The sequence below is a fragment of the Rhinopithecus roxellana genome, chromosome 2, assembly GCF_007565055.1.
Source record: "Rhinopithecus roxellana isolate Shanxi Qingling chromosome 2, ASM756505v1, whole genome shotgun sequence".
Lineage (NCBI taxonomy): Eukaryota > Metazoa > Chordata > Mammalia > Primates > Cercopithecidae > Rhinopithecus > Rhinopithecus roxellana.
This window is the reverse complement of record NC_044550.1, coordinates 42,709,942-42,724,725: the sequence shown is the minus strand read 5'-3', so window position 1 is coordinate 42,724,725 and position 14,784 is coordinate 42,709,942. Positions and strand designations below refer to the sequence as shown.

The 14,784-nt window shown below is 32.2% G+C and overlaps 1 protein-coding gene across 4 annotated transcripts in view; it reads right to left on the bottom strand.

The window, feature by feature from the left end:
- Positions 1-14,784, bottom strand: part of EPHA5 (EPH receptor A5) — a 344,724-nt gene that overhangs the window by 170,971 nt on the left and 158,969 nt on the right. For all 4 annotated transcript variants that reach the window (XM_010380149.1, XM_010380152.1, XM_010380153.1 and 1 more), the window contains exon 4: positions 2,058-2,213. In XM_010380149.1, coding sequence (XP_010378451.1) covers positions 2,058-2,213 — 156 coding nt within the window. The remainder of the gene's footprint in view (positions 1-2,057; positions 2,214-14,784) is intronic.

Below are 14,784 nucleotides of genomic sequence, written 5' to 3'. Positions count from 1 at the left end.
AGTGATAAGGAAATCGTATGCAGTAATTGTGGTATTATGAATGCAACTAAAAACATACGCACACACTCATAGATTATGTATTATAAAGGTCTTGTACATGAGTCCTATTTTTTTTTTTTTTAGAAATGCATACAAATTAGTGCTCATTTGACAACACAGTATTAGAAATTCACACACCCGGAAACTAAGAAATATGAAGCCCGACTGTGGGCTTTGGTCCTAAAACAGTGCTAAGCAGTCCTTGCCACCAAAGCAGTTTCCCCCCTCACGACCCAACCCCATTTCCAAACCTAACAAATTTACAGAAAAGGAGGTTCACATTTATGCTGAAAAAAAGAAAGAAAAGGGTAGGCCACTTAAAGAAAATTCTAATTAGAAAATTAATAAAATTTGAAAGACAATTCAAAACATGGTTTTTCTCTTTAATTTACCACTCTGTTGTCTAGACAACATTTTCCTTATTTGGACATTCATTTGCTCTCATAAGCAAAATAATTATTTGAATCTCCACTGCAACCAAAATGCATCACATTCAATCATAGCTTATATCTTCCCCATTCATATGTATCCTTACAAAAGCACATATATAAAAATGGTATTTATTCATTTGAAGAGGAAATTACTTTTCGCTAGTAATCATCTAACCTGTAAAATCATCAACCTTGGGATAAAAAGAATGGTCTTCAGAATGTAAAACTAATTACTAGCAATGATTTAAGGAAATCCAAAAATGTGTTTCATTGACACTATGAAATTTAGACACCATGAAATTCAGATAAAATTTCAATTTGTGATTATTTGATAACATAAAAATTCTGCACTGCTTCTTTAAATTTAGAAATGGATACTAACATTTCAAGCTTTTGTGAACACCTTTGAAAGCAGCCACAACTTCCTAGAACCTAAAATAGTAAATCCAGGCAGTTCATGGAAATTAAACGATATGAGGAGGGAGGGATTCACTCTCCTCTTTAATTTTCTGTTTTTGCTTGATTCGCTACAGAGACTTTGCTTGTGGAAAAACTGAAAGTAATGTTGTCAAGCAAATAAATGCGTAAATGTGTTACATTCTCAGAAATATATGGAAAACCAAATATATAGAAAACAAAAAAATGTTGAAAGATGTGGCTACATCTACTGCAAATGTTGGAATTAAATGTTTACTATTCATCTACTCTACTTAAGATCACCAAATCTATTAAATAATAGTTAAGGACACTCACTGACAAGAAACATGACCGTTGCTTGAGAACCCTAGCAAAAAGTTGGTGTACATATGACTCTGATCTAAATCTGATTTGCCACTCCCAGTTCTCTATGTTTTGAAATATTTCCTGTGTTCTTTCATAAATTACTTTCTCAGTGACTTATTGGGGCAGTTTAGAACAAGTTGGTGAAGGCTCCATTAGCTACATAATTTTGTGATGAGAAAACTGGCAGAGGAAGAAGAGGAAGGAGGAAGGAGGAAGGAAGGAGAAGAAGAGGAAGAGGACGAAGAAGAAGAAGAAGAAGAAGAAGAAGAAGAAGAAGAAGAAGAAGAAGAAGAAGAAGAAGAAGAAGAAGAAGAAGAAGAAGAAGAAGAAGAAGAAGAAGGAGAAGGAAGAAGAAGAAGAAGAAGAAGAAGAAGAAGAAGAAGAAGAAGAAGAAGAAGAAGAAGAAGAAGAAGACGACGACGAAGGAGGAGGAGGAGGAAGGAGGAAGGAAGAAGAGGTTTTAATGTAAACTGGGAATTAGATTATCAAAGTTATGTTGTTATGTTTAGCTAGCATGAACACTGAAATAAGCCACAAAATAAAAGAAAAAATTCTGTATCTGTGTCTCAGCTGTTGAATTTGAAGTTAGGGAAAATGGATGCTTCTAACAATGAGTGATAAAAGAAACTCAGACTTTTCAGTTCTTATTCAAGGAGATTGAAAATGGATGAAAACTGTATAGAGAAGATTAAACATTATGCCTGTTTTAGGGGGAAATATTACTAGAATATAACAGGCTCCATCGTGCTGTTTCCTCAAAACTGGTGAAAGTTAGCATTACTAAATATCCGTGGGTTTCCTTACTTGTGCATGCCATTGTGGGTGGATCAGACTCTCTCCTGAAATAATCCTTTTCACAGACACAAGAGGTTGAAGCTTCCTCATGGGTATAACTGTGAGGTGGACATTTGCCGCAGCTCTGGATGTGAGGTGAGGCTTTGAAGAACCCAGGTCTGCACACTGTCAAAAGAAATAAGAGACTAAGCTTTTGCCTGGAACAGATGCAGTGTTTGTTTTGTGAATAATGTCATTATTTTGACTAGCATACGCAGATTACAGATAACACAATCTTTGCATCAATTTCAAGAATTTTTCATAAGCTTCTGGATAATAAATACCAGGCCATTCATTCAAATAATCAAATATTTATTTAAAGTACTTAAACATTTATGGAAAATACGTACTTGTAATGATTTTTATGCTACAGGAGCTTGTAAGGAATTATATTGATAAAAGGCAAATACTTATATGTATTTAAAACAGTGCTTTGTGTATGATTTTCACTGACTCTATCATTACTACAACTATATTGAAGAAATACATATTATTCCAGGTACTGCTAAAATGGTGTGATACAAAGTAGGCACACAACATTGTTATTGAATAATAAATAAATTAATTAGTATGTGCTAAATGCCTCATAAATTTTGTTAGATTGGGGAAAATGCATAGATGACCTGATATATCAACTATATTATTTTGATTTCAGGGGAGTCAAATTTTTGACTTTTTTTTTACATTTACTTCTTTTTATAACTTTTCTTTGAGACACCTACTGATTCAACATTTATCCATTCTAATATCAGAAAGGCTTATTTACTATACAAATTATAATGATTTCTTAAGCGCAAACATTATGTCTTATTTAGTTTTGCACTTACTTTTTCCAGTGTTTGACCACAAAAAGCGTTCAAAAAGTTCTATGAAATGTGTGAATGAATAAATGGAGTGGCATGAGTGTTATAACTGAACTATTAAGAATCGCATAAAGAAAATGTTTTCTGATATTTCTGTGAGCATTTCTAAGCTTATCATCAGGTAAATGTGCAGTAAATCTTTGTATTCTGTGGATTTTCTACATGTTCATATTATTCTTATTTCTCAATGGCTAAAAAGCCAAACTTTAATATGCTGATTGTTCAGTATGGGTCACTTGAAGACTACCAAACTGATGGTCTGAATGCTTTGTATAGCTTACTTTACAGAAAGTTAATCAACTATGTTTTTCTGTTTTCAAAGCTCACTACATATACTGAAGTATCACGCATATTTGCTGAAGCTCAAAGGTGAACTTGTACTTCAGTAGAAATTTCTGATAGATATAATGAATTGGGACCAACTTTCATATGCTATAAATGATTTCATGTTTTAGTAATCCATGCTAAGGCTCTCTGCCATCACCATGAATAATCAGGAACTGGCAAAATTGAGAAGGTACTCTTTTCAGTAGATCTAATTATAGTGATAGTAAAGCCTTAACGCTCTTATAAATTCTGAGAGAATGTGAAGGTATTTGAAAGATAAGAAGAGCTTTTTGATAGTATTAGGGACATTCTTGTAGTTAAATGATTAGGAGAAGATTTAAAATATTATTTTTCTTATAATAGGATTGCTGTAGCAGCCTATACCATACTTAGCTAAGTTATTCAATTTTTCTTCTTTTATCCTTTTAGTAAAACCATTCTCACTTTAAACACTATTTGCTTTCAAAGACATGAAGTGTCAATTCATATGTTCTAAGTATTTGGAATTCATTTACCATTCATGAAACAAAAGTCATTTCTTTTTAATGAATGTCTCTTAACTTAAACACTTTATATTATATCACATATAACACTGCTGTTCAAACCCCCAAGGGAGCTTTGGAAATATAAAGTAATATAAATCAAAGTAAAAAATAGATAAATATATCTTTCTGCTCAGCTCAATAAGATGTTTTCGACAGGTGTAGTGGGCCAGTAACTCTACTTGGACTGGCTTCAGAGGTAAATGAGATAGACATGGCCTTGCCTTTATGAATCTTAAAGGTATTCCATAAATATTATAAATATTACTACACTAGGAAAAGAAAAAAGAGCTATAGCAGTAAACATAGATACTCAATTTAATCTGGATTATTTACGGAGACTTCCCTCAGGAAGCTGAGTTTCTGCTTATATTTGAATGACTATGAAAATTATTTGAGTTAGAGTGTATCAGTACCAAAGGGAGAAATCCTTGCAAAGGACTACATCAGGTGGAGAACAAATAAAGAAATGGAAGATACTAAAGAATTGATCAGGAAGATAGTCAGAATAAAGTGGAAGAGTCAAGTTTATACAGGACAGAGAGCACCAGGCCACAAAAACCTTATATATTTTATTAGATATTTGATACTTTATTTTATAGGCAAAGGGAGGTTATTGGAAAATTCCCCTCACTCCAGCTTTATTAAGGTTTAACTGACAAATGAAAATTGTATATATTCACAGTAACTGCAAAGTTATTAAGCCAGGGAATAATGAGATCAAAGTAGTGTTTATGAGATCATTACACAGCAGCCTGGGTAAAAAAGCAAGAACAGAGGCAAATAGCTCTTTTGTTTCTATTGCATTGGTCCAGAAAGAGACAATATCACTTAACCAGAGTGGTTCCAGTATTGATCAATAAAACAGGGTGAATTCAATAAATGAGAATGGAGTAAAATCAACTAGATTTCATGATGTATTTAATGGGTTAGATGACTTAGTGGAAAATTGTAAGAGTGACTGTAAGGCATTTGACTTAAACTTCACAGAAAATACTGGTGCCATTTTCTCAGAGAACAGGACATGAAATGTGTTGGAGAAGATAATGAGTAATATCTAAGGCATTATTTAATTTCAGGTGGTTGAAGTAATGCAAATAGATTTTTAGAAAGAGAAAAAAATACTGTGTGGTTCAATATTATACAAGAAAAATATCATAAACTGTAATTATTCATCACCTTCAAATCGTGATCCTAAATTCCAAGGGGTCATAGAACCCTTCTAGACAAAGTTATATTATTCCCTTAGTTAATTTCATTTCCAACATCAACAAGATTTTCTCGTAGCGTCTCCTCTTACTTCAAACACCTTATGAGCTCTGTTTCTGTTACTATCAGCTGATGCAATCATTTGTCTTGAGAAAATAAAAGTTGTCAGAAAGAAACTTACTCATTTTCATACCACCAAATCTCCAAACCTATATGTCATGGTACCCATCTTCTCTACATTTATTTCTATCAAAATAAAATAAAATGTATCCTTGTTCATATCAAATGAAGATATCTGTATTTGAATTAGGAACCCCCACTCTGCTCTTTGAGATGAAGCTTCCGAGTAGCTACAATTCTTTTGAGATGCTCAAAAACAAAGCAGAACAAAACAAACAACAAAACTATCAACCTCACGTGATACCAATTTTCCCAGTTTTGTTCCACTTTCAGGATATGATTTCTTAAATTATTGTCCATACATACATACATCTGTCATTCCTCATTGTAAATCACAGGATGACTCACTCCACTCCATTGACACTTCTCAATGAAAACTACTTTTGTTAAGATTGCAGTTACTTTCTTGCCATACTTACTTCTCAGCAATATTTGACATGTCCCCTTTTAGGAAACTCCAGATATTTTCAGTAGAAAATGATAGGATAGCCTATAAGTTTCCAAGTAATATTTAAAAACTCTTTAAAGGCGATCTCCCACCATACTCATTGTCTCCATCCATACCAGTCTACTTATTTCCTGTATTTGAGAAAGTCTTCTTCTCTGCCTCTGAAAACTGCAGGAAAAGCAGTTTGGGCCAAAAGACAAGACATGTAAATAAATACATGTATAATCTTTTTTTTTTTTTTCTTTTTGAAAAAGCCTGTAGTCCACAATAAGAGATTTGAATGTAGTCTGAAAGCATTTGGAAGACACTGAAGATATAATTTGATTTTTGAGTGCACACTTTCTGTCAAGAACTGTGACAAAACATGTTTGGACTGTGTGAGGAAAAAAAAATGTTCTTGACACCCATGAAGCTACAGTGTATTTCATGGGTGGAATAATAAATAATAATAATAAATAATGATGGAGGCAAAATTGACATTTTACATTTTAATCATGACAATATTTAAGAAATAATTATCTAGATAAGTAGTAAAATTTATTTAAATACCAACCCAATATGGTTTATTAAAAACAAATGAAGCTTCTGAAGCAAAGTTGTTTCATACGATGTCTGTATATTACCTAAATATCATTTAGAAAACACTATGCCAGTCATTTAAGTTGGGCAAAGAGTAGAAGACAAAAAAATGCACCCCCTGTTGACATGTTTTATGAGACTATTGTGGCAACCTCCTGGGGGACAGAAAATCATGTTTAATAATTATTTCTACCCATGCTTGAAGGCTCATTTTTTAAATGCACCCATTTCCATAGTATATGTGCTAATCTGCAAGAATACATGTTCTTTCCCTATTTATCCTTTAAGCCTTTGAGCCATCTATTTAGCACCTATTTAGAAATTTGCTGTACAATTTTATGAGAAATTGTTTAAAGTTCCTCAAAATTACAAAAATAAAAAAATTAAACTGGAAAATTGTATTGATTTTTGTAATATTTTAAATTAAATTACTTTTAATATCTCCAATATATTTTACCCTTAACGACCTATTGACCTTGGGATAACTAAGTATATTCACTTCATAATTCAAAGTCAATACTCCAGAAATACGGCCCACCAAGAAAAATTTTTAAAAATATTAATATATATAATAATTAATGTTTTAATACTTTAAAATACTATACTTCTCTCCATTACAATTAAAATATACAGCCATATATGTGTGTGTATATATATGCATACTATACATATAAAGAAAATTGAGTTAAAAATGCACAGGCTAGCGTTGTTTGCAGTGTTCAAGATATAATTAACTTTCAAAAGCATTGCTGGCTTTATCTAAGTGTTTTATTGAGAAACACAGAAAATCACTAAGAACAAGATTTATTTTCATAGCTCTATCATATGTGAATTATCAGAAGATATAAGCTAAGCTAAGTGAATTATATTTATTTAATACATTTTTCAAAATAAGGTACTCAGAAGATAGTTTAATGTGGGTTTAAAATATGTGTTTCTAAGAAAAACAGCATAACACAAAATGCTACCAGGAAATTAAAACTCAAAACGTCATATTTTAAATCATATAAATATTATTACACCAAAATTTAACAGTGACAGCATTTTATCTTCATATTTAACACATTGGAAATGTAGCCAGAGCAATTAAGCAAGAGAAACAAATAAAAGGCATCCAAATAGGAAAAGAAGTCAAACTACTTCTCTTCACTGACAATGTGATTCTGTACTTTGAAAACCCTAGAAACTTCACCAAAAGTCTCCTGGATCTGATAAATGATATCAGTAAACCGTCAGGATGCAAAATCAATGTATAAAAATCAGTAGCATTTCTATATACCCATAATATTCAAGCTCAGCGCCAAATCAAGAAAGCCCCATTCACAATAGTCACGAAAAGAATAAAATACCTAGGAATACGTTGAACCAAAGAGGTGAAAGACATATACAATACTACAAAACACTACTTAAAGAAACCATAGATGACACAAACAAATGGAAAAACCTTCCATACGTATGGATCGGAGGAATCAATATCATTAAAATGTCATGCTGCCCAAACCAATGTACAGATTAGACAAAACTATTACAAAATTCATATGGAAAAAAAGTGAGCCCAAATAGCAGAAGTAATCGTAAGCCAAAAGGAACAAAGCAAGAGGCATTAGATTACCCAACTTCAAAATACAGTATAAGGTTCCAGTAAGTGAAACAGCAGGTTACTGGTACAAAAACAGAGTCACAAATGAATGGAACATAATAGAGAATCCAGAAATAAAACTGCACATCTACAGCCTTCTGATCTTTTACAAAGTCAGCAAAAATATGCAATAGGGGAAAAATTTCCCATTCAATAAATGGTGCTGGGATAGCTGGCTAGCTATATGCAGAAGAATGAAACTAGACCCCTACATTTTACTATGTACAAAAATTAACTCAAGATGAATTAAAGACTTAAATTTCATGTCTGAAACTATAAAAATCCTAGAAGAAAACCTTAGGAAACACCATTCTAGACACAGATCTTGAAAAAAAAGAATGTATGACTAAGTCTTTACAAGCAATTGTAACAAAAACAAAAATAAAAAGCGGGATCTAAGTAAACTAAAGAGCTTCTGAACAGCAAGAAAAACTATTAGCAGAGTAAACAGACAACCTGCAGAATGAAAAAAAAAAATTGCAAACTATACACCTGACAAAGATGTAATATCCAGACTCCCTAAGGAACTTAAACAATTAAACAAGCACAAACATAATAATAATAATCCCATTAAAAAGCAGGCAAAATACAAGGACAAACACTTCTCAAAAGAAAAGATACAGTCAACAAACATGAAAAAAAATACTCTACATCACCAATCATCAGAGAGATGCAAATCAAAACCACAATGAGGCACCATCTCACAATAGTCATAATGGAGATTATTTAAAAGTCAGAAAACAACAGATGATGGTGAGGCTGTGGAGAAAAGGGAACGCTTATACACTGTTGATTGGAATGTAATTAGTTCAGCACTATGGAAAGCAGTTTGGAGATTTCTCAAATAACTGAAAACAGAACTACTGCTCAACCCAGTAATTCTATTACTGGGTATATCCAAAAGAAAATAAGTTGTTCTGACAAAATAATGTATGGGCTCATATGATCAGAGCAGTACTAATCAATAGCAAAGGTGCAGTATTAAATAGCAAAGGCACGAATCAGCCTAGTTTCCCATCAATGGTGGACTGGATAAAGAAGATATACAAATACACCATGGAATACTACACAACCATAAAAAAGAACAAAATCATGTCCTTTGCCAGCAACATGGATGCAACTGGAAGCTACTATCTTAAGTCAACTAATGCAAGAACAGAAAACCAAATACCACACATTCTCACTTAAAAGGGGGAGCTAAACTTTGTGTACTCATGAACATAAAGATGGCAACAACAGACCCTACGCACTACTAGAGGGGAGAAGGAGGAAGGAAATTGAGCCAGGGATGAAAAACTAACTGTTGGGTACTATGTTCACTACCTGAGTGATGGGATCATGGTATCCCAAATCTCACCATCATGTAATATACCCATGTAACAAACCTGTGCAAACCCCTGAATCTAAAAGACAATTTTAAATTATTTTTTAAAAATGTCTTCTCAGTATGAAAACTGGTATTGTATTAAAACATTGATACAATTAAAATAAATTTAAAGTAGGAGCTCTAAAATTCGGCAACATCTCTTGAGTAATATCAAATGGAAACAAGAAACAGATCTTACTTGAGAATCTAGCGCTAACTGGCTAACTAGAATATAAGTTTAAATGACTGAAAACAATAAGGCTAATTCTAACATTAGAATGTTGCATAAGAAAAGGACAGGAATACTATTGATAAATAAATATCTCTCTATAATGTATCTTTAATTTATGCTCACCAAATATTGGCAGAAATTCAAAGATGATATAATATTTATAAATGAAACATAAAATAAATTTGGTTACATATTCATTCATCTACAGTATGCAATAAACCAGAATTCCTGCCATGAACTGTACTGAACATGGAATATACAAATATAATTAAGACATTTTTATTGCCATTGTGCCATTAAATAGCTGAGTTGTGTGGCAATCACTTATACATTATCTGTCACATATTTAGAAATGCACTAATTGTTTAATGGTGTTTAATATTAACATAGATATTTTAAAAAGTCATTCAAGACAATTACATCATTCATGTGTGTGATACACATGATACATATATATAAATTAAATATATATTTAAATATATCAATATTTATATATTACATTTGTATATTATGTATTGTTTATATTAATATATAAATATAATAAATATATTAAATTTATATATATTAAATATATCTGTATTAAATATATGTATATTTAACCAAATTGTCGACCATCAGTAACAGATATATTCATATGTTGTAATGTGTATATATATAATATAAATTGTAGTGTTTGTACATATAAATAAAATCGTAAATAAAATAAAGTTGTGTAAAGTATTAGAAATTGATTAGGATTATATTACTTTCACTTTTATATTGCTAAGTCTATATCTTTTATAGAAGGGTTTTATCATGCAGTATCAATGATTAATTCTAATACTAATTTCCTTCCCATAATTCAGAGAGATTATTACCTCATTTAGCATTCCAAAAATGGCAAAATACTTTTAAATTTGGTAGAAATTATTATGTACCAGATATCACTTCTTGTTTTCTTTTTTAATGATGACTTCTATACTTCATTACCAGCAAAGTTAGAAAAGTTGGCCGGGCGCGGTGGCTCAAGCCTGTAATCCCAGCACTTTGGGAGGCCGAGATGGGCGGATCACGAGGTCAGGAGATCGAGACCATCCTGGCTAACACGGTGAAACCTCGTCTCTACTAAAAATACAAAAAACTAGCCGGGGGAGGTGGCGGGCGCCTGTAGTCCCAGCTACTCGGGAGGCTGAGGCAGGAGAATGGCATAAACCCGGGAGGCGGAGCTTGCAGTGAGCTGAGATCCGTCCACTGCACTCCAGCCCAGGTGACAGAGCAAGACTCCGTCTCAAAAAAAAAAAAAAAAAAGAAAAGAAAAGTTTAAAACATGTTGAAAAATACATATATAGAACAAATTGACCCAATAATCTAGGACAGAAAGTTTGTCATGCTCAAGTGAAGTACATTGATTTGACTGTTATGCATTTCTAAACTATTCACTGACAAATAATTTAGCCTCCTAAGATAAAATAGTTAAGCTGAACTAAGTTCAGTTTTACAAGTCTAAATGCCAAGGGTACAGAAAAGTATTTATGGGAAGACATTCTGCAGTGATGTGATGTTGTATGTCTCCATCTCGTCAATGTGGATGTGCTTGACATATAGGAGCTAAACATGAAGTTCATTTTGGCCTAGAATGAAGTGACATATGGCTTTTTGACTGTAGACTCTCATAAATCACAATATGACTTTTTGTTTATCTAATTGAACCTCCACTGAAATAAATGCCACACGATTTCAGAAATTCTTCAAAGGTTTCTAGGAACAATTTGTATAATATAAATATTTATCATAAATAATATAACTCAGGTATCTTTCAAAGCAGAGTTGATTTCCCCTTAATCATTGATTCCTCTACAGTACTAAGTTGTTTTAGATAAATTTACATTTTTGTTTTACTTAAGATGCTAAGCAATTCTTCTATCCCAAACAAATAAATGTGAATTAGTTCAGAAACAAGAGTACTTCAATAATAGTATGTATAAGGGTATATACAAAAATGTAAAGTTGTCTATGTGCAAAACATTTTAAGTATTTGGTTACATATTTCCCGCTTCATCAAAAATTTTAATTAGATAAAGATTTGAGAATTGGAAAGAAGTATTTCTGCTGTCAAAATGAACAGACTTGGAAAGAACACACTAAAAGACTAGGAAAAGTTAGAATAAGCTATGTTTGAATTAAGCATTATGCCTTGTCTACTCTTAAACTTTTATTTCTTCTACTTCATAGACAAATAAAAGGTATCTATCTGAATGAAAGTTCATCTTGACACAAACATACTATCAATGCTTGTTTTATTGTGTCATTTTGATCTTACGAACAAATGGTACTTTTCAACAGTTTTTTTTTTTTTTTTTTTTTTTTTTTTTTTTTTTTTTTTAGACAGAGTCTCGCTCTGTTGCCCAGGCTGGAGTGCAGTGGCGCGATCTTGGCTCACTGCAAGGTCCACCTCCCGGGTTCACGCCATTCTCCTGACTCAGCCTCCGGAGTAGCTGGGACTACAGGCGCCCACACCATGCACGGCTAATTTTTTTGTATTTTTAGTACAGACAGGGTTTCACCGTGTTAGCTAGGATGGTCTGGATCTCCTGACCTCGTGTTCCGCCCACCTCGGCCTCCCAAATTGCTAGGATTACAGGCGTGAGCATTTAAATTCTTCAAGAAAACAAGAAGCATCCACTGTCAAATGAGTTTAATAAATCCGTTTTCTTGTGAATTTGTACTTTCGAAAAGCAGAAAATTGAATTAAATTAAATGACTTTTAAATTTTAAGTGATAAAGCTTCCAGCACCTTATTTTACCATGCCTTCAACTAGTGAAAGCATAAAGCCAAAAATGTCAAGGGATTCTTTCTTCACAAAATATTGAGAAAATGCACTCTCACGTAAGTTTTTAGAGCACCTAAATTTAGCACCGTGCCTTGCAAATTTTTCAACATATTTTCATGGGTTAATTGGCAAGCCCGAATTTATACCTCTTTTCCATTTTCTCAAGCAAAATTACCATTTGTAATTATTTTGAAGGTTTAGAGAAAAGCCAGAAAACTATGTTTGTGAGAGTGATTTAGCCATGGGAATTTGTTTAAAAAGGGAAATCTGTGGATGAATGCTGTCTTACTTGAAACCATGACAAAAATATTAGCATTTGCTTACTGACGATACAACATATATTATTTTATCTAAATTAATAGATACCACTCCAAGTTCCCCACTTATAATTTTTACTCAGCATAGGCAAATATAATTTTTGTTTACAAGTTGATTCAATGTCATCACCTTTAGGCTTTTTTACTATGTTTCATATTAATATGATGGAAAATATGAACTAAATACTCAGGAAGTGACCTTATATCAACCTTTAGTTCTTCCTTAGTGCATGTGCTTTCGTGAACAATATTTGTGTTAACATGAATGTTTATTGCCTTGATAGGTATGGTGCACAGTTTAAATATAAGCTGTATGATTTATTCTGCAATTGAAAGAAAAGCTTAATGTCCTGTGTATTTCATCTGAAGTATACATTATTTTAGACTCAAGTAGTGAGATCTGCTTTAATTCATGTCTGTATGGTCATAAAATAAGTCCAGCTATGAATCATTAAGTGAATATGTTGTGGTTAATGCAATAAAACTTCCATTTAGGGACAGAAGCAACCAACACATTTATTATAAAAGGATGTGCAAGGTCTTGGCCTTGATTGCTAAGATAGAAATAATGTTTTCAGTCATGAATATCTCTCCTTGTACTATTGGGCATTATATCTTAGTTCATTAACTCAGAAGAAAATCCTATGTATTTAACAAAATTATATTCCTTTCATAAAATAAAAAAGGAAAATTAACTATGTGCTATTTTGGAATAAAGAATAAAACCATTACATGTAGTATAAAAGGCATTCATGATTACATTTTTTTCCTTTAAAATCAAGCAACAATTATAACAAAAAGAAAACTTATTCCCCACTTAAGTTAGATAATCATTGTCTAGGTTGTGTATAATTTAATCAAAACAATAACAATGCAGTTTTTTTTTAAGCATACATAGCTAGATATAAAGGTTTTCACAATGTAATTTTACTTAAAAAAAAAAAAGAAATGTTAAAAAAAAAAAAGAAAAAAGACTATCCCCGATTGTGAGAAAGTCTTCTTGGAGTAGTGTATCTGTATCTATGAATATAAATATAGTGCAGGAAGTATAGAGGACACATTTGGCATACAGTTGCTCTAAACTACTTTTCTTCAAACTGTATGCTGAGAATTAAAATGAATCAAGCCATTTTGCAAATGTTCAGTGCAAATCTATAAAATGTTCCTCTTTTGAATTGAAAATCTGTGAATTAGCAAAACCAACTGGCTAATGAAGTTCATTTGGTCAAAGCAGTCATCGATTTGCCCCTAATTTTCAGTGTGAAAGTGTCCTACTGGGTCTTAAATTAAACAATTGCAGATGTCCACATTTAGAGACATACTTCTTTACTTACAGAATAGAAAATTCATGCTCAAAATAACTTGACAAAGACTGTCCTTTAATAACATACCTTATTTCTAAAAGCTTCAACCAGGTAAACTCTCAAATATATTTCATTGTATTATATATTATTTATCCACATGTAGTTAACTATTTGACCTGCTTAAAACAATTATTACTACAGAAATATTCAGTCACTCCCAGAGTCTATACTCATGTCCTAACTAACTGGGGATATCAATTTCAAAACCTGAATGGTTCTTGGCTTTTTTGCAGAAGCCAGAGAGGGAAGAAAAAGGAAGCCGGGAAAACAATAACTCTAAAAGGCTGATTATAGGGATGGTTAGAAAACAGTGTCCTGATTTTGTAAGATGAGAACTGAAACTTTACAGTTATATCTTAACCCAAATTAGATCATATTGTAAAGCATATTCTTTTTCCATTGTTATTTTATGATTACTAATCTGCCACCATTTATCAGAACATTCCCACTTTTGCAACCCTCTGACAAAGCGATAATACCAGTAGCCACATTAATAAAGCAAACTGACATTTATTCAGCATGTTCACTAGTGCCAGACAGTGAGTAAAATTCTACACAGATACAGATCATTTCATTAGCATAACCATCATATGAAGTGAGTAGTAAATTTCTATTTTATAGGTACAATGCTAGACAGTATGTCCAAATTCTTAAAAATACTAAGTGAAGAATCACTAATTGAAGAATCTGAGAGTTCAGTACAGATGGATCTGGTAACACAGCTAAGCCTTCTCACAAATGTTCTATCCATTGTGGAAGACATTTCAAGTCTATCCCATGCAATTTCAGATGACACATATTTCTTTTATTTTTTCGAGAGG